The sequence below is a fragment of the Rhineura floridana genome, chromosome 15, assembly GCF_030035675.1.
Source record: "Rhineura floridana isolate rRhiFlo1 chromosome 15, rRhiFlo1.hap2, whole genome shotgun sequence".
Taxonomy (NCBI): Eukaryota; Metazoa; Chordata; class Lepidosauria; order Squamata; family Rhineuridae; genus Rhineura; species Rhineura floridana.
The window spans coordinates 35,619,529-35,647,151 of NC_084494.1; the positions used below are offsets into that span (position 1 = coordinate 35,619,529).

Here is a 27,623-nt window from a genome sequence, read left to right on the forward strand (position 1 = left end):
ACATCAGCAGTTCCCAAACTGTTTTCCCCCCAGGACACATGAAATTGCTGATGGTCTTGGCAGGTCACCGATTGATTTTACTGCCTGTTGCAGTAATTGTAATGGGCTGTGCTACATTTATATGATATTTCATTGTATTTTTCATGCTTCTGTTATTTCTTACATATTGTGTTTTATTGTATTACATAGAATTCAAGTTTTAATACAACAACATTCATTATAAGAAGTAAAAGAAGTAATAAAATACCATGAATAATATATTAAATGCAATGGGTGTGCTTCTCCCATCTTCATTCTCAAATTCACAGAGAGGCAGCAACCACGTGAATAAAGCTTACGGAGCACAGCTTGGAAAACCCTGATCAACAGTGACTGACAGCAGCTCTCCAGGGCTTCAAGCAGGGGACATTCTCAGCCCTATCTGGAGATGCCGGGGATTGAAGCTGGGACCTTCTTCATGCAAAGCAGCCACGGCCCTCCTCAAACTAATAGCATATTGATTGATCTCACCTCCTCTGTGAATTCCCAGGGCCATTCTAAGTTGGTGGCCATCACTGCATCCTGTGGCAAGTAATTCCATAGGCGGACTATGCAGTGAAGAAGTCTTTCCCTTGGTCTGTCATGAATCTATTGCCCATTGGCCAGAAAGTGGAACGTCGTCTGCCAAGAGATGTAATGTTGCTATGTTCATGATATTGAGATGTTGCTTTTCTCTGCTGTTATATTTGCTGTGATGTTACTGTTTTATTATTTTTTGTTATTAGGAAATTGTTTTTGCAATTGTTGTTTTTGAGGTGTATTTCTGTTCACGTTGCAAGCTGCTTTGAGTACAATTTTGGGGGGAAAGGCGACATACAAATAAAATGATGGATGAATGAATAGATGAATGAATGACTTCATTGAATGGCCTCCAGCTCTAGTGTTATAAGGGGACCAACCCCCCCCCCAAAATCCACCATCCTCTATCCGCTCTCTCCCATTTCTCTACACCATGCTTTAAGAAAAAAAAAAAGCGTCTCTCACATCCCTCCTCTTCACCATCATCTTTTTGCTAAACTAAAAGCCTTAAACACAACATCCTTTTCCACATAAAAGGTAAAGGTGAAGGTGTCCCCGCACTTATAGTGTGAGTCATTTCCGACTCTTAGGGTGATGTCTTGCAACGTTTACTAGGCAGACCGTATATATAGGGTGGGATTGCCAGTTCCTTCCCCGGCCTTTCTTTACCCCCCAGCATATGCCAGGTACTCATTTTACCAACCACGGATGGATGGAAGGCTGAGTGGACCTCAGAGCGTCGGCTGCATTACCGCTGCTTACCACCCTGCGCCACGGAGGGTCCACATAAAGATGCCCCAAATCCCTGCTCAGTTTGGCTGCCCATACAGAAAATTTCTCAAGAAATACCTCCCATTTATATCATGCTTTAATGCTCAAAGAGCTTCCCTTTGGCCACATTCACACTGTACATTTATTCCACTCTTATTCCACTTTAAACAATCGTGGTTTCCCCCAAAGAATCCTGGGAAGTGTAGTTTGCGAAGGGTGCTGAGAGTTATTAGGAAATCCTTGTTCTCACAGAGCTACAGTTCCCCAAGTGGTTTAACAGTCAGTCCTTCTTCCCAGAGAATATGGCTTTCCTAACAACTCCTAGCAACCTTCACAAACTGCACAATTCTTTCGGGGAAGCCATGACGGTTTAAAGTGGAATAAGAGTGAAATAAATGTACAGTGTGAATGCGACCATACATTACCTCAGCCTTCCTTAAAACCACCCTAGTCGGTAATTCTGTTCAGTTACCCTGACATTAAAGACTGACAGAGGGCGAGGATGATGGAGCATAAACTCGGCCACTGCAAGGCGGAGATGAGACCTGCATCCAGGATTGAAATGTTGCCAGTTTGCTGCCCCCACTTCACCTCATCTCTCCCACAATCTCCGTTGCTCAGCTCATAATTAACCGACTCTGGCGATTCGAGACGCTGGTCTCCTCTCACACACTTCCGGTGTTGGGACTGGCTGGTGCCGTTGCCATGGCAACTCTTCGGCAAGCACCCGCATCCTCCATGAAGTGGATGAAGAAGATGAGCACCTTAACCCTTGCTGGGTTCCACCCATCTCCCCCACTGTGTGTCTGCGTGCACAACGGGCAGGGGAAGATTTCTCTCGTACGTTCTGGAACTTTCTGCAGCAGGAGGCCTCCCCAGCTCACGGCCTGCCCAGGCAACCATAACCCGTAGGCCACCGACAGCAGAGGCCTCAGCAAACCTCCTGCTTTTGCTGCCTGCCTGAAGAAGAGATGGTGTATCCAGCACCTGTTAGGCTACACAATATGATCACAGGTTGCACTGGCCTGCAAGATCGGCTCCCTTCCCTTTAGAAGGGCAGTTTCATTTATTTGTTAAGCTGCTTGGCCTTCGGAGAGGGCTAATTTAGGCTACCTTTAGTCCCATGCCCGGTGCTGTTTTTGAAGCTCACTCCTATCCTTTGGCTACTTCCTGAGGAGTGTTTTTTTCAAGTTGCTGGGGGTTGAACTGAAGAGGCAGATGTGGGGAACCCCAGGCCCCTGGGCCTAACCAGGCCATTTGGGCCAAGCCACACCCACTTGCCATATGGGTAAAGTTGCAGCTGGGCCCCAAAGAGAGTTGCAGTACAAGCCTTCTCTGGCTAAGCAGCCTGCTTTGGAAGTGAGGAAATGGCTCCCCAAAGTCTCAGGGGTGCAAGGGTGGGTAATTTCCCAATGCTGTGGTCCAAGATACTTTTAATTAACTGGCAACGGCAGCTATTAAACCTGGGGCCTTCTAGGTGACAAGCATGTGCTCTGACCAGACTGTGGATAGATTTCCCAGTTCTTCAAATAAACGACTGTGGTTAACTAGGGGTGAAGCAGGGGCACATTGCCTGGAAGAAAAAGGGGGCATCCCTCCCCATCTTCTGTCCTGGAATATATTCTGTGCTAGTTCTACTCAGAGTAAACTCGTTGAAGTTAATAGGCATGACTAACTGAGGTCCATTATTTTCAATGGATCTACTCTGAATAGGACTTAGTTGAACACAACCGTATGAATTTATAATAGACTGCATCTGTGCATCTACAGAGTTCCTTTCCTTTCCAATTAAGTAATTGCAGTCTGCTTCCACACATTTAAGGATAAAGGAACAGGTATGACATGCTGGTTTGAGCCCCAGCACCTTTTTTACAAATGAAAGCTGCTGACATTTCCTCTCCAGCCTCAACCCTTGCTTCTTTCCTGCAGTCATGTACTGTCCAGCCTTGCATGCCAAAACGAGCCCAGATGGAAATGGTGAAATGGCAAAAAGGTACATTCTGAGCCCAGAGTGCTCTCTCCCTCTAAGTTGACTAAAAACACCGTAAGATGCCCCTCTATGCCCCCCTTCGCCTCATGCGTTGGATATGGTCTGGGCGGAACCCAGGCGGTTGAATGAACCAGACCAGTCTCAGTCTGCTATCTCCAAACTCTACATTTCCAGTCACAAGGAAATGGAACCACAACTGTAAGCCTGCATCCATCAGCACAGGAATAGAGGTGCCACCTTATTCTCCTCAGCAGAGCTCCTGTGCCTTTAGCAGTTGGGAGCCAGGCAGAAATTCAAAAGTGGAAGCAACGTTCTTTGTGCCTGCAGGTGTAGTGATGGGTAACAGCCTCACCTGAAGATTGTAGAAGGCAAGAGTGGCCCCATGCTGTGGAACCCTTTTCCAGCAAAGATTTGGCAGCCATCCTCACTTTTGACTTTCAAGCAACTCTAGAAGACTTTTTTTGTGCTGACAGGCCTATGCAGCTGTTTAAAATGTCTCTTGAGAAGCCAGTCAATTTAATGCTTGTTTTCTATTGCTTTGAAACGTTTTTATGTTGTTAAACACCACCCTGATGGCAAGAGGGTGGTATATAAACACTTTTATAGATATTAAATATAAATAAATAGGAGCACAGTATTTTTGTTGTTATGTGCCTCCAAGGTGACTACAACCTATGGCGACCCTATGAATCAGTGACCTCCAAGAGCATCTGTCATGAACCACCCTCTTGTGGGGTGGGAGTAGGTGGTCAGAAGGGCCACTCAGCATGGGCTTCAAGCTCAAAGGGGGCCTCACATTCAGACACTTGTCAATTATTTGGCATTTGATATGTTTTGGAACTGTTTTTATGCGCAACAGACCAAGATATCACATACTCTCTCAGCTGGATAGTTTAAAAAAAATGAAGAGAAAAGACATGGTAAAAGACCTGATTTCTTTTAACCAATATACATTTTGTCATATTAGAATGCTTTAAATGTTCATAAATATTAATAAAAATGTATCTGTTCTGATAGCACAAGATTAGACTGTGGGGAATGGGTCCTCTCCGATTAGCTAATGATGTAAACAAACCACTACAACTCATACTATGGCTAGTGGCCTCTAAAGCTGGAAGTGGCCTGGGCCTCTTGGGGGAGCTTGTTAGACAGGACTATCCCTGAAGGTTGAGTGGTGGGGGGCAACAGTGGTTGTGATTCATGCATGTCTTCCTCAACCTCCCATCCCCCCAAATCCTCATAATACTCAGCAACTGATGACCAGGGAGGGCCAAAATCCAGCCACAGAGTAAAAGAAAAAAGAGGGGGGTACTGTCTCCCATCTGGAACACATTAGGAGAGGCTGTCCACATGCCCTTGTTTTTTAAAAAAAGTCAGCCACAACCCAGACCAAAAGGGACTCCAAAAGGCTCTCCCCCTCACCTCCCCTACGCTCAGGTTTCCATTGCAACAACCTGGCGAGATATTCAGATGGTACAAATTAGACACACGCTTCATAAAAGAAGCCTACCCCCTCCTCCAACTCAATTTACGCAATTCCCTAACCACGCGTCAGGCGAAAGAAGTAAATCAAGATGGTTATGGCTCTCAGGAACCCAAAGTACTCACCCAGAGGAGGAGGAGGCTCCCTGTTGTGTTCCTGTAGGATGTTCTGATCTGCCCTCAACTCCTTCCAGTTGACCTTCACTGGGGGCACATGGTTCTGCTGTATCTTTCTATTGGGTGCAGCTGGATTATTCGACACCCCCTCCCCCAGTGCAGAGACACTACAATGACGCTGCAGGCTTTCTTTCAAACAGGAAGGTGCTTTATACCAAGCCAGACCATTGGCATCATCTGGCCCAGTATTATAGCAGCTCCCCAGGATCTTAAGCCAAGAAAACTCCTCTCCATCAATTGTTACCTGCTCTTTTTAAACCAGAGATGCCAGAGATGGAATGAGGAAACGTAAAGATCAGGGGTGGGGAACCTTTGGGGCTCTAGCTGCCCCATGGGCCAACCTACCATGTTCCTTGCTAGGTCTTCCAGCCCTGTGCTTTGCAAGCTGCTTCGTGCTGTTCCTTTCCATCTCGGAAACGGAAGGGTGGAAAGAGCAGCGCTGGGAGGGAGAAGTTGTCAGAATGGAAACTGCTGCCCCCCTCCTCGAGCAAGGTGTGCTCCTACTGCCCATCAGGTGACATGCAGTTGGTAACTCACAAAGGAACTACTGAGAGCCCATTTCAAGGCCCTGATTGTTGCTTTGAAGCCCCGCCCCACAGGTCAGGTAGGTGTGGCTTCCCCAAAAGGGCCTGGCGGGCCAAATTTGGCCTGCAGGCTGGAAGTGCCCCCCATACAATCTATCATTAGGCTATAGATTCTCCAGGTAATCAGTAGGTCATCTGGAAACAATGTACATGTGTATATAAAAGACAATATGCAAGAGTGTAAGTCAATCATGCTTCCAATTAAAATCCATGAGCACTTTGTTGTTGTTGTTATGTGCCTTCAAGTCAATTACGACTTATGGCGACCCTATGAATCAGCGACCTCCAATAGCATCTGTCATGAACCACCCTGTACAGATCTTGTAAGTTTAGGTCTGTGGCTTCCTTTGTGGAATCAATCCATCTCTTGTTTGGTCTTCCTCTTTTTCTACTCCCTTCTGTTTTTCCCAGCATTATTGTCTTTTCTAGTGAATCATGTCTTCTCATGAGGTATGCTTAAACAAATCAAGGGTTTGGAAAGTACTGATTTGGGTTAAACTGGTATTCAAGAGAGAGGGGAAGAGTCATAGCTCGGTGATAACACATTTGCAAACGTTTTCCTGTTCATCCCTGGGCCACCTCCAGGCAGGCCTGAAACCCTGAAACCTCTGCTGGTCAGTGCAGAGAATACTGAGCTAGATTGACTAATGGTTTGGCTCACTGTTAAGGCAGGTTCCTATTGCACACACACACACACACAACAAAGGTAATGTCAAAAGCGCCATCCTCTCTTCATTTCACTGTGCGTGACGTGGGTTCCTTGCAGAGATGCCTTCTGCATGCTGTCCCGTGTACGTGAGGCAGAAGGGGATAAGGCGATGGGTGTGCGTGTGCAACACCAGGCCTAGCTCAAATTTAGAAGACACTGGCTTAGCAGGAGTGCAAAAAATGCTCAGCAGACAGGGGCATGGGGCAGAGGAATGTTTATTTTACAGAAGGCTGGAAAGGGGAAAAGGGTTCAGATCTAGTGGTTCAGGACCACTGTTGTCTGCTTCTATCTCTCAGACATCATTTTGGAGATCAGGGAGCAGCTGAAATTGTGTGTGTGTGTCCATAAGGGAATGCGATCCTCTTGCTAAAAAAAAAAAAAAAGGTTCCCCACCCACAGGGATCAAGGCATCCTCAGAGCCAGTTTCAAAACACAAGATGGCCCATTTTTGGGATCCAGATTCAAAGACCCATAAAGTCTCATTTTGGGGAGGAAGGGGCATGCCAGACCTGGTGGAGTCCAGCCAAGGAGGCCACAGGCTCATTCCTTTGGCTCCCGAGTGCGCCGGTTCATCAGGAAGGAAAGTGTTCGCCTTGCAAAAGCCGTTGTAATAATTTAGCTGAGCCAGGATTGCTTGGAGGGAGGAGGAGGGGATGGTGGAAAAGAGGCCTCCCGTTCCTGCTTTCCCTATATTGGGGCAGGTGGGGGATGGGAGAAGTGCCGTGCGTTCCTGGGGAAGGAATTTGGAAAGCGCTGCTGCCTTCCTGGCTGCACAGCAAGCATCTGGCTTTCATAAGGAGCTGGAGCTCAGAGCAAAACAGTATATACGAGGGAGGGGGAGAGAAAGATGGACCTCAGATAGCAGGGCACAAAGCAGAATTCAATTCCACATCTGTCCAATAGTGAAAGAACTAAAATGGACTCGCTGCTGGATCCAACGTTTTGCTGTTGGTTTTTTAAAGGAACAATCCAGAATTGCCAGTGCTTCAGCTTATTTACATACCATAAGGACAAAAACAAGATATTCTCAGTAGCTTTAGAAAAAAGAAAGTCTGAGGTGTGGCCTAGTTCTGCAACCAATAAGAGTTTCCTCTGAGCAAGTGAAGAGTGCCCTGGGGATAGTACTTCTAAGCATGCTTGAGGCCTACACTCAAAGGCTCTCTTTTTCTCTTTACAAGTCTTTTTTACAATGGCTTATCCCAAAGAATTGTGGGAACTGTAGTTGGCTAAGGGGGCTGGCAGATGTACCTCTGTGAGGAACAAACAACAGTTCCCAGGATTCTTTGGGATGGTGGTGGAAATGAGCTTCAAATGTATGGTGTGTACACAGCCTAGGACACTGTCTCACACACACGTGCACACACACACTTCATTTGTCTCACTTCAGTTAAACAGATTCTGCAGGTTTTGAAACCAAGGCAACCTTCTTTGGCCTAAGGCAGAAGTAGGATGCACATGCACGTCACAGACGGCAATCCCTCTTTCAAACAGCCTGCAGCTCTCCAAATAAAACGGATCATCTGATTCAACAGATGAAACCCAGAGCACGTTAGGTACTCCCTCTAGGTCTCTCAGAAAATCTATGAGATTAAGCGTTTAACCTTCATTGGCTTCTCAGCTTTATTTTTGGATCTCTGCCACAGAGCCTAAGCTTTTAAGGCTGATTCATCCTGGGTTGCACAGGGATCTGGCCAACATTTGAGTTAGTTAACAAATAAAATGTGAAGGGAAGACTCCTGTCCCTGAAATACAAAGCAGGAAATTGGCAGCTTAGCTGCCCCAGGGCCCAACCTGGCCCCCTCGGTATTACCAGTGAGCTTCCCAATTACCAACCTAGGGAAAAGCACTTTAGCACAAGCACTTTAGGAAAGTGCATGGCCCATTGCTCCCCTAAAAGCGATCCTCTTTTGAAGCTCGTCTTCGATCAAAAGTACGTAGTCCACCAAAAAAACAAAACGCTGAATTTTATTTACACACACAGAGAGGAAGAATGTCTTTATAGAAATACAAGATTGGCAGTGTTGGTTCAGATTCCAGAGTTTTGTACCAAAACTTGGACTCCTGAGAAGTTAACTGTACAAAAGCCATAATAAATACCTCTCCTTTAAAAATGGACTTGATAAGAAAGAGGGAAGCAGGCACAGAGAGAGTGAGCCATGGTCTCAGCGATTTTCGTGCAGCTGGGCAAAGGGAATAAGATACCAGACATGCCAAGCTCTGTCAATGGCAGCGTTTACTTCCACAACAATTCCCCCCCCGGGGGAAAATGGAGCAGATCAGTCCCAGGTTAGAGCCAAACTGGATGTTGGGGAATTGAAAAGGAATATGTGGTGCGTTTGAGGGGATCTTTCTGTCAAAAGAGGGATGTGGAGAGACTATAGGGGTGGCAAGGACTGGCATCCCTCACACAGTTGTCATGACCTTGAGGGAGCCAGAGCGGAAGCGCATAATCTTCTTCTTCAGTGCATGTGAGGCCTTGATCTTGACAAAGACCTTGGGTTGCCCACCAGCAGCCTTCCCAGGCCCAGAGGCCGACACAAGTTGTGGGGAGAGTTGCTGTGGCCACACCAGACCACTACTCTCATCCGTGTCACTGGACGGCCCACTGCTGTAGGGGGGAGGTGAGTCCCCTTCGCTGAGGCTGGACTCGCTGTCTCCATAAACCAGGCCTTCCTCTAGGCGGCACATGGGTGCTTGATGGGCCTGCTCACCTGAGCACTCGGAGTCGCTTCCAGCATATGCGTACTCCACCGGACCAACCCCCCGCTGGCTCTGGTGTGGCTCACCGCCACTTCCTGTAGATGCCTCCTCTTGGCATATCTCCACCGTTGACCGCCACTTGCGGTAGCCACCGGCCACACTGCCATGAGACCGCCGTTGACGGGCCGGTTTGCTGGCCATTTCCTCCCGTTCAGTCGTCCCATACTTGACCCCCGGTTTATTTAGGAGGCTGTTCTCAGACTGCGACCGGGCAGCTTTCCTAGATCGGGGGGAGCTTTTCCTTCCAGCCCCTTTCCTTCCTACAACCTCACCCCCCTCTTCAGTGAAGCGGCATTTCTTGGGGGGTGCCGAAACCCGCGGTCGCTCCCTCGGTAGCAGAGGGACTCGCTCGGGTGACAGTTCCACGGAGCGTCCCTTGGTGAGGGGTGGGGGTTTCTTTTTGCCAGCCCGGTGAGCCTGCTGAGCCCTTGTTGGCTGTTGAGCGGGAATATAATAGGCTTTGACCATGAGGCAGGCCGCATCCTCAGACTCATAGGAGACTGGCTCCGGGGGGTTCCCTCGAGAGACCACATCCTCCCTATCCGGCCGAGGGGATGATGGGTACGCAGCTTCATATTGATCCACAGAGGGAGGCCTCATGTGGGCCACAGCCTGCAGCTTTGGGGGCTTCTTGAGGCTGGAATGGGGTGGGCTATAGTCCTCAACTGCTGCTTTGGTGGCCAGTGTCCTCTCAGCGGCAGCATCCCATGAGGACCAGATGCGTGTGGCCATGGCAGCCCCCCCTTCGTGGCCACAGGGTGAAGGGGTACTGCTGCCTCTTTCCATGGCCGGTGGGTGCTTGCGTTCAGCCTGCGGGGGAAGCAACTCCAGGGGTCTCTTGCACAGGCTGTTCTGCCGGACCACGCTGCTCTTCGTGGGGGGCTCTGAGCCGAGGCTGGTCCGGGGTTTGCTGCCCCTCACCAGCTGGCTGCGGCGGCGGACGAGGCGTGAGATATAGCTCTCCACCTTGTGGCAGTGGGAAGCCGCCTCTGAGTAGAACTGGAACTCATTGCCGTAGGTGTCCAGGCCCCCGTCTTGGTCAGTGGGGTAGGCCAAAGCCTGGGACACAGCTGAAGAGAAAGCAGGGTCTTCGTAGAGATGGCTCCGGAGTAGGGGGTTCTGCAGGGCCACCGCGTGGAGGGGGCTCGGGTACAGGAAAGGGTCTGGTGGATAGCAGGGAGGCAACGGCTCTTCAGGGTAGTCGTGGGAACTGGAATAGGGGGCAGAGAAGGAGCGGGGCACTGTGCTCCGGTTGGCCCCTTCTTTGCTGTCGTTGCCCATGTCACCTTTGAAGAGGGATTGGGGGGGAAGGAGGAAGAAAGAGAGACTGGCTGAGATTCTACCTGGGCAGGTGGCAAAGATTTCTGGCCTGACAATCCCCCTGGGTTCCAATCAAAGAGAAGGGTGGCAAAGAAAAAGGGTGGCCTGAGGTGAAGCATGGCCACTCATTTTCAGGGCTGTCATATTCAGTAGATTAAAAATGATGCCTCCAATTAATTGGGCAGCAGATTTCAAAATTACTGTTTGTCTACAAATTGTTTAACAACACTATTTATATCGTGGAATTATTTATTATTAGCAGCAGCTTCATTAGTTTTGTATGTGGAATTTGCACCGTATCTTTTTTTAAATAGATTTTTGTTGGGATATGGAAACTGCTTGGAGATTTCTGTTGAAATATATAAATATTTATATATTTATAAATATACAAGTCAAATAAATAATGTGGATTTTCTCCCCTCCGCTGCCTTGCCTTTCTCAAACAGGAGAAAATACCTCCCCCTAACCTAAGACGTGACAAACGTGTATCTTGGCTAAAAACTAAAGCATTTTTTTCTTCACAACCTTTATTCATATGCAAATATATGCACATTTAAAGCCAATTAAAATTAACATGAATAACTGACTAAGATTTCTTTAATTTGGTGCCAGTTCTGCTTAATTTCCCCATCAGTCTCCTCCTTCAAAAGCTCTAAACTCCATCTTCGAATGCCCAAGACTGTTTTCATCATTTCCCCCTTGTGGTCCACCCCAACAAACCCAAGGTTCTATGGCAGCCTTTGCCAACCTGGCGCCCTCCAAATGTTTTGGACTTCAACTCCCATCAGCCCCAGCTAGCCCGGCTGTGCTGGCTAAGGCTGGTGGGAGTTGTAGTCCAAAACATCTGGAGGGCACAGATTGGCAATGGCTGTCCTATGGAGTCTACCCCCTTGTTTCTTATGGAACCTTCCTCATTTTCTGAGGACCACTCTGGCCTGGAAACTTTATGGCAGTGCGGAGGACTTGTTAGGGTTTGGAACCCAGAGTGGTAGCCTCTTTCTCTCCAAAGTTGGCCATTTTTATTCCTGCATTCTTGCCATATAGCTACGTTGGGAGTGCAGCATCCATATAATCAAAGCTTATCTTTCTCCCTACAACCTTCCTGCGGTGCCTGACAGCACACCCTGCCCAGCAAGCCAGCAAGGGTTATGCCTAAGAAACCCCCATTCTCCACTCCTCTCTGTCCCCAGCCACCACCCCTTACTCACCTACTGACTTGGGGCGCTCACTGGCATAGCCCAGGCGAGACTCTGGACGGCCAATCCGGGAGTAGGACCCCGAGGCTGAAGGGAAGCCAGAAGAGGAGTCCCCGAACCTGGATGCAGGAGAATCAGAGGCCACTGCTGACTGTGATCCCTCGTAGAAACCTGATGGAGAATGGGCATTTATGATTATCCTTTTAAATTGTTCCCATCCTCTATTTGCCAGCCTAGCGAGGGGAGACTATCTGACCTTGTTCACAGCGTTGTCACCCGGCAGTGCACGTGTGTCAAGGTATTTGGCTGACCTAGGGATGGGGGAGAAATTTGATTCCGTTTGCATTTAAAGCCAATTCCATCAAATTTGCACTTTCTAAGACAATATGAGAACCAAAGCACGCCCTTCAGAAATTCACACTGACTTGAATTTTGCAATGCAGTTCTCCAACCAACCAATGCTTAAAAGCATGCACATGTTAGAGAAAAATGTGTGCATAAAAATGAATAGATTACTGAAAATAATGTACAAACATGCATTGTATTAGAACGTGCTTGCAAAAATGTGTACGCTGGTCAAAAACATTTACAAAAAGGGTGCTTATTGGGAGAAATTCTCACTAAATGCTGAAGAATTTTCATGAAGATTTTAAAAAATAATAGCAAATTGGTGCGGAGATTTGCAGAACTGGACTGAAGGAATGGGAAGCTGAGAGATCTGAAATGGGCTGATCCTTCCACCCCTGGGTTGACCCCTGCAAGGCCTTTTAAGGCTGGAGTCAGGCAGGAGGGGGAAGAACAGACCCTTTTCCTACAAGAAGACTGCAGCCTGAAGCCCAGAAGAGAGGATTTATTTGGGAGGATGCAACAAGCCACCAGGGATGGTGGTGGGGCTCCTTTCCCTACCTGAACTGGGCCAGCTGTCCATCTCAGCTGACTCCCCGCCACAGGTCTTCTCCGGGTACAGGCGCAGCAATCCCAGCTGCTGCTCCAGCTCCCACATCAAGCCAGGCAGGGCATCCTGTAAAGCAGAAGAAGAATAAAATGGCTCAAAGAGTCAGTAAGTTCTGATGGCACCCTCGCCCGAGGGCCATTTGTTCCCAACCCACTGCAGCTATGCTCCCAAAACCCTCCAGCTTTTAATTCAGATCTCTGTACAACTGCCTAATGCTCCAGACCACAGCATCAAGACACAGAACATAGCCTTAGCCGAGAAATCCATAGTAGCTAGCATCATTTAAAAAAAAAATTAATGCAAGCTTCCAGTCCTTGTTGTTGCACACAAATGAAGGAAAAGCACACCTTGGGGAAAATATGTGTACATCTCTGTGGGGCACATGCTATAGCCCTAGAGAAGATGCCCAATATGAAGGAACCCATGGCAGGACTTTCACCCCACTTGGCACAACTTGCACAATTACTCCCTGCCCCATGTCTCCAAGCAAGATGTTTTGATGAGTGTTGTGCCTTGTGGCAACTGTGCTAATCCCTGCTAGTCCAATCAGAAGACAGAGGGTGGTGATTAGGGTTGCCAGGTTCAGGGCCTGAGACTGATCCTGTATCTTCAGGAGAAGACAAAGTCAGCCAAGTGCAGGTGTTCTTGTAACCCTGTAATGGGAAAAATCACAAAGTGGAATTCTCCCTTCCCCTTGCACGCCTTTTAAAGATATAGAAGACCTCTTGGAGGCAGGGCCTGGCAACCAACTCTTTGCAACACTCACTTGCCATATTTCCAGCTTCATGTCAAAGTTCTATGCCAGGCAGAGCAAACTCCCATACCAAAGCCATCATTTTTGTGAGGACTCACCAGACTGTTTATCCATGTAGTGGTGGGCTCCAAACATACGAAGTAAGAAGAGCTAAAAGTGCCCCTGAGGAGGTGCAAAGTGTACTTCCCTAACCACTATACGCTAGAGACGGCTCTCAGTGGCAGAGCACCTGCTTTGCATGCAGAAGGTCTGTGGTTCAATCCTGGCCTCTCCGGCTAAATGGTCAGGTAGCAGGTGATGTGAGAGACCTCTTTCCTCCTCTACAGAAGGCCTCGAAGAGCAGCTGCCAATCAGTGGATACTGAGCTACATGGACGTAAAGAAGCTTCATATGCCTCCTGGTACGTTAGAGCTCCTGTGTTGCTGCAAGTGCCTCCTCCCAAGCTTCACTATTATTCCTTTTCATTAAGATCAGGTCTTTGAGCACAAAGAGCATTGCCAGAACTCAGGTTTGGAGGGGGATCTGGAGTGCATACCCCCTCCTCAAAAAATAAAAAAGCCCTTATCCTGAACTTGTGCAGCAAGGGGAGGAACCCACAGATGAGGTCAGAAGTCCACACACAGGCGCCCTTTGTACATGAGTCCTAGGCACCAGGAGAGTTGCGTGTATGTACGCATAGGCTGAGAAGGAGAAGGAAATTGAGTGTGCTATGGGAGGACATTTGACCACTAGGCAGATGGGTGTTCAGGGGACAAAAAAGACTCATTTAGGAGCGTCACTCAAACTCCGGTCTGGAAACAAAGGGGCAAAATTCTCACCCAACCAAAGGGAAGAGAGAATGTCTATGTATGTATATACGTGTGTGTGTGGAGAGAGAGTGTGCATGCAAGAGGGAGAAACCAACCTGGATGGCTTTAAATGAGATTAAACAAATAAATAAGGCTCACAATGGCTATGTTCTAACACCTCCACTGTCGGAGGTTTTATGCCTCTGAATACCAGTTGCTGGGGATCAAAAATGGGCTTCCTGCTGGAACATCTGGTTGCCCACCGTTGAGAATGGAGGACTGGATTAGATGGGCCCCCAGCTACAGGGTTCGTCTTTGGTTCTTCAAGACTGCTGCTTGTGGCTTCAAGAACAGTGTCTGTTAGAGGCTGTGGTGCTTTTCTGTTGATAACCTCCCCAAGGAATTGTGAGGAAATAATAGCACAGTGGGGAGGAGAGCCCGGCTGGGAGTCCAGAGTCTGTGAGTTCAAATCCCCGCTCGTGTCTCCTGGGTGTCAAGGGCCAGCTAAAGATCACCCCACAGGGAGTGCCTCAGGGGTTACGTGTCCTGCCACCTGTGCAGCCGTGGGCAAGGTGCATAGTCCCAAGGAGCCCAGTTGCCCCCCAGCTGACAGTTGTGGACAAGGGAGGGGCTGGCTTGTCCAGCTGGGGCAAGTTGAGCAGACCCTAGCCAGCTGGGGAGGACTAGCCTCAGAGGGAGGCAATGGTAAATCCCCTCTGAATACCGCTTACCATGAACACCCTATTCATAGGGTCGCCATAAGTCGGGATCGACTTGAAGGCAGTCTATTTCCATTTTCAATCCACAACACCCTTTGTGGAGGAAAGCAGCCTGGCAGCTAACAAACTTCAATGGGGCTCCCCCACGCAAATTAGGAAAATGATTTGGGGGGTATCATCATGTTCAGGGATGTCACGTTCAACCAGACATACGGAAGGAGGAAACAGGAAGAAAAGAACAGGTTGTGGTGGTGGAGTATAGTCCACATTTTGCGATGCAAGTTAGGGAAAACAAGAACAGCGTTAAATGTAGCCCATCCAATTTGCATGATTACGGCAGCCCCGTCTGAACGTGGCGCATATCAGCTTGGAGGCAGATTTAAGAAGGCGACGGCTATGGCAAGCAAAAAGGCCAATTTTAAATCTGCATGCATTTAAATGAATTAGCACATATGGAAGAGATCGTGGGCCTCCACTCTTCCTAAGAATGAAATGGGTCACACAAGATTTCACCACTGTTTGCTGCTGAGAAACGCTTCTCTCAGGTGGTTCTGAATAAATTAAAACAACTTTAAAAACATTAAAACATCTTTAAAAACATCTTTTTTTAAAAAAGCTTAAAAAAAATCTTAAAAAGCAATTCCGACACAGACACAGACTGGGATAAGGTCTCAGAGATGGCACCTGTCAAATATTTAAGGGGCAACAGCAACAGACCTGCTTTAAATCATAATTTGCTCATGAGAGAATCAACAATATAGCCTTTTTTGAGATCTTTTAAAATACTGTATTCATGTAGGTTAAATTCTGCACAGAAAAACATGAATCCCATGAGCAAGTTAAGAAAATGCATATATCTACATTGTATTGTGGCAGAGAAGCCTCCACAGAATGGCTGAGCTGATGTAATGGTTCAGAAATTCCAGGTGCTGGGCAAGAAACCTGATGGCACGTCCACAGCCCAACATCTGTGAGGGAAGGGAGAGTTATCATTTAGCTTGGGATTAAAGCTTTACATGGGCCCTAAAAACAAAAGTAGCTAAACTTTGTGGGCCAGACTGAGGGCTGGAAAGAGATCTAGGGCTGAAGGGAAGCCAAGGGGCAAGGCACCCTAGGGCAATGCTGAAGGGGAGATTAAGAATAGGTGGCACATTGGAGGGGGGGGGAGAGTTAGGCAAAGGTGAACCAGTCTTGAAGAAAAGGGCAGAAGGAGATGGGAACCGAAATTTGAAATGGTGGATGTTGTCTTCAAGAACTTGCTTACTGTGATTTGTGACAGTCAAGAACTTGGTTATCCTGGGGCTGCTACCAATAAAGCCCTGCTCCTCCCTGGTACCCACCCGTATAGTGACGTGTCAGAGAATAGGACCTCAGACATTGATCTTAATAGGTGGGCAGGCATTGCCATCCTTTCTGATACTTGAACCCTTGCTCACAGTGCTGGTTGGTGCCCTTTGGGACTAGCAGGGCAGAAGGCAGGGAGACCCACACTACATGGAGACAGAGCTTACTAATTCTAGCTTTGCCTTCATCCTCCTCTCTGCTGAATTCTACAAGGCAACACTGAAACGAAGGAGAAAGAAGCAGACAGGCAGGGCCAGCCCGTGGACGGGTTGTAGGCAGGGAGCCAGGCAAATAGGAGCTGGCGGAGGGCAGGCTGCAGGTTGGTGGGGCAGTGCCCACTTGCCCTAATGGATCAGCCTCCACTGCCTGTGAACTCTCTCTCTCTTACACACACACAGGCCCCTACCTCTCTCTGTCTTAGGCATTGCTCATACGCTCACAAGCCCATCTACAGAGCCTTGAGGGCCACAGCCACATGCTCTCATTGATTAAAAAGAGATTCCAGCGCCAAGCAGCTTAAATTTAACATTTTCTTTTGGTTGGGAACATTGCTGCTTCCCCCCACCAGCCACCCCGGTGAAGTAAGAACTTGGAGCTGCAGGATAAACTCTCCAAGAAGGAGGAGCCCAGTACAAGAGACACTACAAATACTTTGGACGGTCCCTGTCAATTTCACGTGTGTTCATTCATAAACCTGCTCTGTCCCATGTCCACACCACTCCGTAGGGGGGGAAAAATCATATTTAAATGCATATTTCAGTACTATCTTATCTCCACATACACATTTCTACACCTTTTTCCCCTAAAAATATGCAGTTTTAAAATGCATTTTGGAAAGTCTTTTTGAGCCACAAACATAGGAGATTGCCTTGTAGAAGGTCAGGCCGCTGGTCTATCTAGCTCACAATTGCCTACTACGGGGGTTCCTAAATTGTGGTCCGTAGACCACCAGGAGGCTGTGAGCTTCAGTCAGGTGGCCCGCAGCCTGCCTGCATTAAATACTGATGTGGATTTTGAATTGTATTTCTAATGCTTCTTTCATTTCTTACATTGTAAGATAAGAAAGAAGCATTAGAAAAGCAATTCAAAATCATACAAAATGCAGCACAGTGCATTAAAACTGCTACAGTAGGCAGAAAAAAAATCATGACATGGTTTGCCAAAGCCATCAGCAATCTTTAAGTGGTCCATAGGGGAAGACGTTTGGGAACCACTGGGGTATATAAAGGTTGGGGAGCCTCAGTCACTGGTGATGACGATAGCTTTGGACCCACCTGTATCAGTGACTGCCCGCCTTATTCCCTCTAGCAAAGGGAATAATGTAAAATTTATTTTCTTCTGATTCTCTCTCACCTAGCCACAGCTGCTGTTCTTATGCCTATACATTTCTAATCCCTCTTGGAATCCTGTTAAGCTCAAAGCTATCTAGCTAGTAAGAGGTGCCAATATCCACAAACATTTAAATCCACGCAGATGAGGTTTACAGAAGCCCATTGCTGGCTAGATTTTGCACAAAATCTTTTTGTGTGCACACAAAAGTTACATCCCATGACCAGGTCCCTTTGACTGACTGACCACTGACAAATCTTTGAAGTTAACATGGCCTGGACCTATATTCTTGGCTGGACTAGTGAATTGCCTTCAGTGGTCACCTTGTTTGGAATAATGAAGCATGTAAAGCAAGAGGATAGAGTTCTGGGCTGCAATGTCCATAGTTAAACTATGGAATTTGCTCCCACAAGATGCAGTAATGGCCACCAGCTTGGACGGCTTTAAAAGAAGATTAGACCAATTCATGGAGGACAGGGCTATCAATGGCTACTAGCCGTGATGGCTGTGCTCTGCCACCCTAGTCAGAGGCAGCATGCTTCTGAAAACCAGTTGCCGGAAGCCTCAGGAGGGGAGAGTGTTCTTGCACTCGGGTCCTGTTTGCGGGCTTCCCCCAGGCACCTGGTTGGCCACTGTGAGAACAGGATGCTGGACTAGATGGGCCACTGGCCTGATCCAGCAGGCTCTGCTTATGTTCTTATGTTCTTAATGTCACACAAGCACTGGAAAGTACAGCAATACCTTAGTTAGCAAATCCTCCAGGACAGAAGCTCCTTTTAACAAAGTCTTTTTTGGGTGTGGGTGGCATGGGGGAGGCCCACACTCTTGGCCAAAGTCAGAATGTGGCTCCTTGTCTACTGGCAGCTCTCTCACGTGTGGCTGGAATGGCGCTCCTTGCCAGATGGCGCAGGTGCCTCCACAGTAAACAGTGCTTCAGGTGCCCTGGAAACACTGTTTACTGTAGACACATCTGCTCGAGTGTAGGGGAGGATGGCAAAAAGAGAGAGAGAGGGAGAGAGCAAGCAAGGGTGTGTGTGGCTGCCCCTTGCTCGAGTGTACGGAGAGGAGAACTGTACTCAAAGCTTTACATTGCTATAGCAAGATGCTACATGAGAAAAGAAAAAAGGCAAGGCAGGCATCCCTGGATGCATTTTGGAAGAAGTGGTCTGTATGCAAGGCTTACCAGACCTGGCTGTTTCATTTCAGACATGCATATTGTTAGTTTTGAATAAAAAGTTTGCTGAAATATGTTGAACTGCTCTTCTTTGTGGTGTAGGAATCTATCCCTGTTCTTTCCATGTTATTCCTACCTCTGGCACCAAAGTTGCGGTTAAAATCTCCAGGAACACATCTACTTTGTTAACTGAGGTATTAGCGTACTGGGATCAGCTGCAAAATTATGTATCTTACTCTGGTCCATCCCAGGAATATATTACAATTCTAAGAGGGCTGCATGATGGTGGTGGTAAAATAAGATATTGAAATTAGGATGAATTGGGGAATTGAGCTGTGTATAGCTGCCTACCTCAGAGCGATAGATTTTGCATTTCCTGATTGCAAAAAAAGGAGGGAATGGCTTCAAAACACCTCCCCCCTCTCCCCTCCCCCTTTTGCCTGCCTGTCAAATTTAAATCTAACCTACTTTTCACCTAGTGCACTTGTGCAGATTATTCTAGCTGCAGCTATTATAATCAGGCAAGCATTTCTCAAGGGAATGGACTGGACAACTTCAAAGCCAGAGACTTTAGGAGAAAAAAATCCTATTTGTGCTGCTGTGTCTTTATTCATTTTGGCAAGCTAAGCTTAGTATGAGACTGGTCTCTCTCTTTGTCTCTTTTTTAACACATGCCTACTCAGGCCCACTTCACTCCATAAAAGCGGCCATATACCAACAGCCCGATTCAAATGGCATCTTTGGGGTATTCAAGAGTTGCTTCTCCATAACAAAATCCCATGCTGCTTTGGTAACCTTCGCAGGTGAAAATCACATGGGAGGCCCAAAATGTCTCCCAATTGGAAAGGAAGGGATGAAGGCGTGGGTAGGAGCCACCCAATAGAGATATACACACATAACTGAAGCTGCAAGACGTCTCAGTGTACATTGAACTGCTCTTGCAAGACCTTAGGCAACAACCACCCGCTGCTCAGGTTCAGCAAAGCTTCTGAACGGACTCCAGTTGCTTCCTTTACTAGCAAGCAAAGGCCAGAGTTTGCTCAAGCAGAACACAATATTATTCAGCCTTAAAAACAGTCATTGAACCATCTTTATTTTAAATTTGAGCCACATTTATGGATATAACCTGTCCGATAATGGATGCCTCACCTCAAAAAGGATGTTATAGAGCTGGAAGAGGTCACGGGAAGGGCAACCAAAATGATCAGGGGGTTGAAGCAACTCCCCTACGAGGAAAGGCTATAGTTTCATTACGGAAAAAAGCAAGTAAGTGGGAGCATGACAGAGGCATATAAAATTATGCATGGCCTAGAGAAAATGGACTGAGAGACGCTTTTCTCCCTCTCTAATACTAGAAGTCAGGGGCATCCAATTAAACCGAACGGTGAAACATTCCGGACAGACAAAAAGAAGGACTTCTCCACAGAGCACATAGTTAAACTGTGGGAATCATTACCACAAGATGAGGTCACGGCCACCATGCTGGCCAGCTTTAAAAGGGGGTTAGACAAATTCATGGAGGATGAGGCTATCAATGGCTACTAGCCAGTATGGCTATGTTCTACCTCCAATGTTGGAGGCAGCGGTATGCCTTTGAATACCCGTTGTTGGGGACTGCAAATGGGGACAGCGCTGTTACACTCCGGTCTTGTTTGCAGGAGTGCAGCCGGTCACTGTGAGAACAGGAAGCTACACTATGTTGGGCCTTTTCTTCTGCCTTTAATCTGGCAATATTAAAGTTTCCGCACTGGCTTTCTCCTTGTGTGCTCCTAATGGAACACGCAGTGCAGACAAGGGGGGAGGATCCTCAGCCTCCGCTTTCCTGCATCTTCAAATCTTGGCAAGAAAGCATAATTGACTCTGAGAAACAGAAGGAAGATGCACTGTTGTCTCACTCATAGTCACTGGAAGGCTTATCGACTCCTCTTCAAGTGTTCCCCACATAAGAGGAAAACAGATATGCAAGGTGATTTTTCTCCCAGCTTCTTCCTGCCTTCACAGCGTAGATCAGCCTTCCCTACCCAGGCACCCTCCAGAAGTTTCCGTCTACTACTGGTGGGGCTAATGGGAGCTGTAGTCCAAAACACCTGGAGGGTGCCAGGTTGGGGAAGGATGATCTAGATGATAAGTGCTCACACCAGCAAACTCATCCCTGGTTCAGTTGCCAGTGTCCACCTTTTTAAATTTTAAAATCTAACACACGGGCTGCATACATATTTATTCAGTTATACATTCACGCGTCACCTTTTGTTTTAGAGAAATCCAATGAGAGGCAGGGAAAGTTGCACAACAGCTCCAAGGGCTGATTGAGTGGCGACGCCACAGCGCTGCTCACAGCCAGTTTCTGCTACAAATCAAAGAAATGGGCTCCCCACTATCCCTGCCCAAGCTCGATCCTGGGAGGAAAAATGGTGGACTTGAACAATGCTCCACCTGTAACCCTCCTGGCCTTGCCCTGGGTCCCCTCCCTTCCAACTGCACCAAAATCCTGCCTTTGCTCTGGAGACCTGTCGGTTCCCATCCTATTTTTGAAACCAGAAGTTGGCAACGGCAGCCCAAGTTCGAACACCATCCCAAAATCCATGAGACAGAAGCTGGCACATTCCTTTTTGAAAAGGGAAGGTGAGGTTATTTCCCCCCTCTGGGGCGTTACATTTTGCGCCAAGGCCTTGCACAGCGAGCGCTCGTGCAGCAAGCCCACAGATTTAGCAGCACACAATCCCTACAATGACAGTGGCTTCGCCTCTGTGCTTTTCCTCATGAAAGAGCCTATTGGCATCCAGGCTCCTGGGGCTGCCATCCTCCCCAACCCACTGCCAAGAGACGGAGGGTGGTGAGGGGGGAGGGGAGAGAAAGTCTATGAAAATCTTGTCAGTTGGAAGCTCAGCTCCTGTTTTTCTGGAGAAAAATGATGCTTGAACGGTTACATCTGGTTTCCTGTGATGAAAGACAAGGAGATTTAAAAGGAGGCAGCAAAGTTCTCTCTCTCTCTCTTTTTAAAAAGACCTCACAGATTGGTTTTTCCCCCAATCACAATTTTTGCAACATTTCTCTACTGTCCTCAAGTGGGTTACGGAGCAGGAGCCTAGAATTGCATACCTTTCAGCCGTTCACAAATGAAGGCAGAAACATGCGTGAAACACAGCCTCCTTTTCAAAACAAGGGCTCTACTCTGTCTGCTGCATTAATTGACTCTGCGATGGCCTAGACCTCCGTTGATTTAAAAGCCAAGGTGGAGCTCTTTCGATTAATAACAGATTTACCAAGAAAAATGGCCCTGCCCTACGATATACGGGAAATGTCAGGCTTTGCATTAGATCATGCCTTAGCACGCATGTGTGTGCTTTCATTTGCTTGCACACCAGCAAAACTAAGGGTGTTTCCACCCTGTCCCTATTTTCAGCTGGGATTCTGGGTGCTTCCAGGCAACCTGTTTATTGAGCGTTCATTCTGATTTGTCTACAGGAAGGTTAGATTTGATTGTGTCAAAGCAAGTGTTATCCCCCGCACTTTCCAGCAGAAAGTTCAGTCTTTTGGGGAAGTGGGTTTGTTGCACAAGACCTCCCAATCAACATGAATTTGCCAGAATGTGGTTCAGCTGCACCTGAAAATAGCCACAGTCTGGAAGCAGGTCTTCTCCATTACTGGCTGCCGGGTTGTTTTAACTGGAGATGCCAGAGACTGAATGTAGGGGACTGTGCCCAAAAGCAGGTGCTCAGCTACTGGGCTACAGTTCCTGCCCTCTCATTTCTTCTCAACCTGTACAATTTGTAACAAAGATTGTGGTTTGTATCCAATTATGTTCTACTTGGAGTAGACCCAGTGAAATTAACGGATGTAAATTAATCCCGGCCGTTAACTTCTATGGGTCTATTCTGAATAGGCCTTGCATTGGGTACAACCCTTATTTCTTTCTGCCACTCTGAGGTTGGAATCCTAGGCACAAGTCTCTGGAAATTAGTCTAGTTGAAATCTGGCGATTTACTTCCAAACAAAATATGTTAAGGGTCAGGGCGTACGTTTCTAGCGCATTCTCCTATAAAGGAAACCAATCCTTTCAAAGACTAGGAAAACTAGGAAAAGAGTTGGGCGCAAGGGTTTTGTACCAAACGAACCCCTGTCTGTCCCTCCACCCCGGATTAGTTTTGAACGTGTATGTTCTTCTGGGGAAGCCACACAGTTTTGCAACAATAAGATTCTCTAGCTAATCCAGTGTGCCCCAATTTGCCAAGTGGATGGATTGTTTATCACCCAGCTGTAAGAAAGCAGGATGCACTACACACAGTTTGGTGGATCATAAGGAAGACCTCTCCACGTTTAGCAAAGTTCAGACAGAAGAAAAAAAGGAGTATTTTAAAAAAGGGGGGGATCCAGGCAGGTTTGCATTTCAAATTGCTCGACATGCCAGTACCGAAAAGACACGTCTGAACCACCTTCACTTCAGTCAGACTTAGCTGCTTCTAAGAGATGTTGAGGTCTTCCATCTCCCTGCAAGCTCTCTGAGTCCTCCTTCCATTCACTGCCCCCCCCCCCGTCATGAGGCTGGGAAGATGTTCACCTTTTTCTCCCTTGAGAAAAACAGAGAGCTGAAGTTGGAAGTTGGAAGAGTGACACTCTTTCCCACTTCCTCTTTCAGTTCAATGAGCTTTTCAAGGCTCAGATTAATTTTATTGGGTCCAACTTTTACCCAGATCCCTTGGAAAAACTCAGTGTGAGAGTTCAGTCTCTCTGTATCTTTGGGTTTGTGTGTGTGTTGATTTGGTGACGAGAGAGAAGTGAGCAGAGGGAGGTAGCAACCATGGCACTCGCTCAAAAAGTGTGCCCATGGACCTAAAAAAATCCCAGGTGAATTTAAACAGGTATTCAATATTACCACTGCCTTTAGCAACCAATCTCATCAGAATTGCAGAACTCCTCAATTTTTGCATGATTTTGATTCTTTCATATTATGCCAGAATAATGATGGTTCTCATGGCTTTTTGTAATGTTTTGGAATATGTTTCTGAGATTTGTGGCGTTCTATGGCTTTAAAACGTATGTTATTGTATATTTGAAATGTGGCTTGCAAACCACTATGGGATGATTTTTTTCCCCTGGGAAAGCAGCATACAATAAATAAATGTATACAATGTATTCAATAAATAAAATATATTTTAGATTTCCGGAAGGGTACTCTGATGGGGTGGGAAAGAGAAGCTACAGGCTGCACTAATTTTTCTCTTACCAGAAATATTTTGGAAACCAAATGCTTCAGGCACCTTTAGTGCTGAAGAATTCTAAACAAATACTATTTAACAAAAGCAGCAGAGCACCTCTAAGCCTTTATCCTGGCTCAGGGCCATGAACATCCCTTGGAACGTCAACCGTCCAGGGACAGATAACATTGCCATTGTCAGCCAAGGAGTTGCACCAGGGCCATTTTAAAATTATTTTTCATGTTTAGAAGGCACCTCAGCTGAACACTGAAGCATCATGTACAGAGCTTCCCACCTCCGCTTTTGTCTATCTGTTTTCCCCCTCCTTCTTAATTATGGAGGATATTTGCATTTTCCCTTTTAAATAGAGATTCTTTTGTTCCTTAACAGCTGTTTTCCTACCAGAAGCTTTGAGATCAGATTTTTGAGAGAAAGCCCAACATAACAAAATCTTTGTGGGGAGGGGAGATGGGGGAAGAGTTCCCCTTGTTCTGGCACTCGCGCGTTCATGTGGAATTGTAGGATAAAGCAGTTATTTTGAAAACATCACTCTTGGTTTTGCAAGCTTGGTGTGGGGCAACACCTAACTGCGTGGGCTACAATCCCCACTGTTTGGAGAGGTGGGGGGTTCAGCTTATGCATAAAATGCAGGTTAAGGATGGCAAGCTTGAATATGCAGGACCACACATGAAACAGCCATCTCTCTCTCTCCCACGCACATACATACGTACACACAGTCAAATCGTGAGGTCCATGTAACACAGCATCAAGAGCGTTCCATCAGCTTTTCTCACCAGCTGCTTCTCAGCCCTTGTTAGCTAGAGATGTCAGGGACACAATCAGGGGACCTTCTGCATGTAGAACAGGGATGGAGAGCCTTTTTCAGCTTGATGGCCTTCCAGGGGGACCGCACACTGGTGGTGGGAGGAGCCAGAGGCAAAAGTAGAAAGAGGAACAAACATACAATTTACTTTTGTACAGTAGGCTAATTTCCTCTCTCTCTCTCTCTGTGCTCATCTCTCCATCCAGGCATGGTAGAGTCATGATCAGAGTTGAAATACACATTACAGCGCAAGGAGGGTGCAGAGCAGGTCCGTTGAGCAGTGTGATCTGTGGGGAGAGATGTGGCTGGGGAGAGTCCTAAAGGCCAGACAGAGAGATGCAAAGGGCCACATTTATTTCCCAGAGATCAGGTTCCCATGATGCAAAGCATGTGCTGTGCCACTGAGCTGTGGCCCCTCCCACAGGTATGATGATGCTGCCAGCTGGTCTAGCTAGCACAGATTTGTGGCCTGCAGCACTAGAAAGGTGTTTCCTTCTAGGCAAAATCTTTGCCAGCTCTGTAGGGTTGCCAGACTCAGGCCCTGAGAATGTTTCTGTAGTGCAGGTTTTTTTGCAGCACTGTAATGGGAACAACTGCCAGCCTCCAAGAGGTCTTCTGTATCTTTCAAAGTTGTGCAAGGGGGAGAATTCCACCATGTGGTTTTTCCCATTAGTGTTGCAAGAACACCTGCACTTGGCTGAATTTTCTCTTCTCGTAAAGATACAGAATCATTCTCAGGCCCTGAGCCTGGCAACCCGAGCTACCAGAGTCCCTTTTAACAGGGGACTGATTGCCTGAGACCACCTGCACGCACAGCCCATGCTGTACCACGGACCTCCACTCTCTCACTAGGGTGGCATAACATTAACCTAAGAATACTGAAGTTTTGTGCCCACTGTCTATGATCAGAGCTGGCCCAAGGCGTTTTGCTGCCTGAGGCAAAGGACACATTTGATGAACAGATGCTAAGTGGGCTGGCAGTAGAAGTCTACTTCAACAGTGATGATGGGATAGCACCCTCCACTCCCCAGGCCAGGACATGCCATATAGGTGCACTCTCTGTCCTCTGACAAAGGGGAAATGGTCAACGGGGCTTGGGAGGAACAGCCAAGGGGCTGCCCCTGTTGTCCTCTCCGCATCTGCCACCTAAGGAAATAGCTCACCTTTAGGGCCAGCCTCTGCATATATCATAGGAGCAAATCATCCCAGAATCAGATCAGGAGTTTAATAATGGACAACAGCAGTATTCAAAGGGCACCATCTTCTGAACGGAGGCCAGAAAAATATACAGTTGCCTGAGCTGATTTTGCTGCAAAGCGTACGGGGCTAGCCTAGTAGTAAATGTAAACGTACTGCCTTCAAGTCGATCCCGACTTATAGCGACGCTATGAACAGGGTTTTCATGAGTCTGAGAGGCAGTGACTGGCCCAAGGTCACCCAGGGAGCTTCATGGCTATGCAGGGATTCAAACCCTGGTCTCCCAGGTCGTAGTCCAACACCTTAACCACTACGCCACACTAGCAGAGGCAACCTTAAAACAGTCAAAGGCATTTTCTAGGAGCATCTTGCAAACACAGCTTTAAAACCTGCACAGAACCCCAAATTTCTGCTGATGATCTATGAATGCAAAATTGTCCCGACTTATATATGTTTTATAAATATAACAACACTTCCCCTGCCTATTTGTTACAGACAGGGCTTCCTAGCTTGTCGAGTTGGCAATTCCTAACGTGGACTTGCAAAATGAACAATCATTATATAGTAATCTTCTCATTTCTGGCTGCTTTCTGTCACAAGTTCTTGTGGGTATGGCACTTCTGGAAAAAGGAAAATTGGCAGTGAGGAACATGATGACATTAGCAAGTCAGTACCTTCAGGGTAACAACAGAGTTGGGCTGAGCTGGGCTTTTTGCAGCTGATTATGGTTTTACACATTGATAAAGGCTTCAGTTCTTGCTGTATTTTTAGAAATGTATTCCTGTGATGTGCATTCTCTGATTTTGTTGCAGTTTACGCTGTGCCTTTAGGACAAGGCGGGATGAAGGTTTAAATATAATCACAAATGTCAAATGCATGCACGTGTGCTTGCTTTCTCTCTAGAAATCAACAAGATCTGTCAGCTGTGAGCAATATAATTAAAGGGGTTTGCAATCAGAGGCAAAGGAAGCTTTGCATATATTTGAAAGCTAACCTAGTCTGCAATTCTGTGCCCGCTTACCTGGGAGTAAATCTTTACTGAAGTCACTGGAACATTCAGAGTAAACACACAGAGGACTGGACTCTTCTCAATTGTCCCAGAGTGTAGGACACAGAATAATGGGCTCAGGTTGCAGGAAGCCAGAGTTCGACTGAACATCAGGAAAAACTTCTTAACTGTTAGAGTGGTATGGCAATGGAACCAATGACCTAGAGAGGTAGTGGGCTGTCCAACACTGGAGGCCTTCAAGAGGCAGCTGGACAGCCATCTGTCAGGAATGCTTTGATTTGGATTCCTGCACTGAGCAGAGGGTTGGACATGATGGCCTTAAAGGCCCCTTCCAACTCTACTATTCTATAATTCTACGCAGTTCTTGCAAAATTCCATATTCCTTAACCTGAGCATTCCCCCCATCCAAAAATTTGTAGCTGTTCTCAATTACCTTGCAAATTTCACTATAAATAACATTAATTGAGGTTTCAAAGGCCAAATATTTTATATTTGAGTTGCAAGAGTACTTTTTGCCTGGAATTCAAAGTGCATCATCAAAAATCAAACATTTTACGTAACATTCCAGCTGAACATTCAGAATTTTAAATTTATATATGCATATGGGTTTAAAGAGTGAGAGAACTTCCATAATTCTATCAAAGCAGATGTGAAGTTTCAAACCCCACTCCATTCCCAAAGACATAAGGGAAGGTGGGGGAACCCATGCCCCTCCATGTTGCTTAACTACCCAAATTGTGAGAAAAAAGAAGTGAATGAAGCATGTTCAGTAGTAAGTCAGGTCTTGCC

At 47.0% G+C, this 27,623-nt stretch overlaps 1 protein-coding gene across 2 annotated transcripts in view; it reads right to left on the reverse strand.

The window, feature by feature from the left end:
* Positions 1-8,217: 8,217 nt before the first annotated feature.
* Positions 8,218-27,623, reverse strand: part of DACT3 (dishevelled binding antagonist of beta catenin 3) — a 33,192-nt gene continuing 13,786 nt past the window's right edge. Inside the window, exons 1-4 of one of the 2 annotated variants that reach the window (XM_061596644.1) lie at positions 26,500-26,557; positions 12,454-12,568; positions 11,560-11,718; positions 8,218-10,317 (exon numbers count right to left, since the gene is read on the reverse strand). In XM_061596644.1, the coding sequence (XP_061452628.1) occupies positions 8,675-10,317; positions 11,560-11,718; positions 12,454-12,550 (1,899 nt within the window). In that variant the 5' untranslated portion in view covers positions 12,551-12,568; positions 26,500-26,557 and the 3' untranslated portion in view covers positions 8,218-8,674. Of the gene's footprint in view, positions 10,318-11,559; positions 11,719-12,453; positions 12,569-26,499; positions 26,558-27,623 lie in introns of those variants that run through there. The other variant, XM_061596643.1, reaches the window with a different exon arrangement.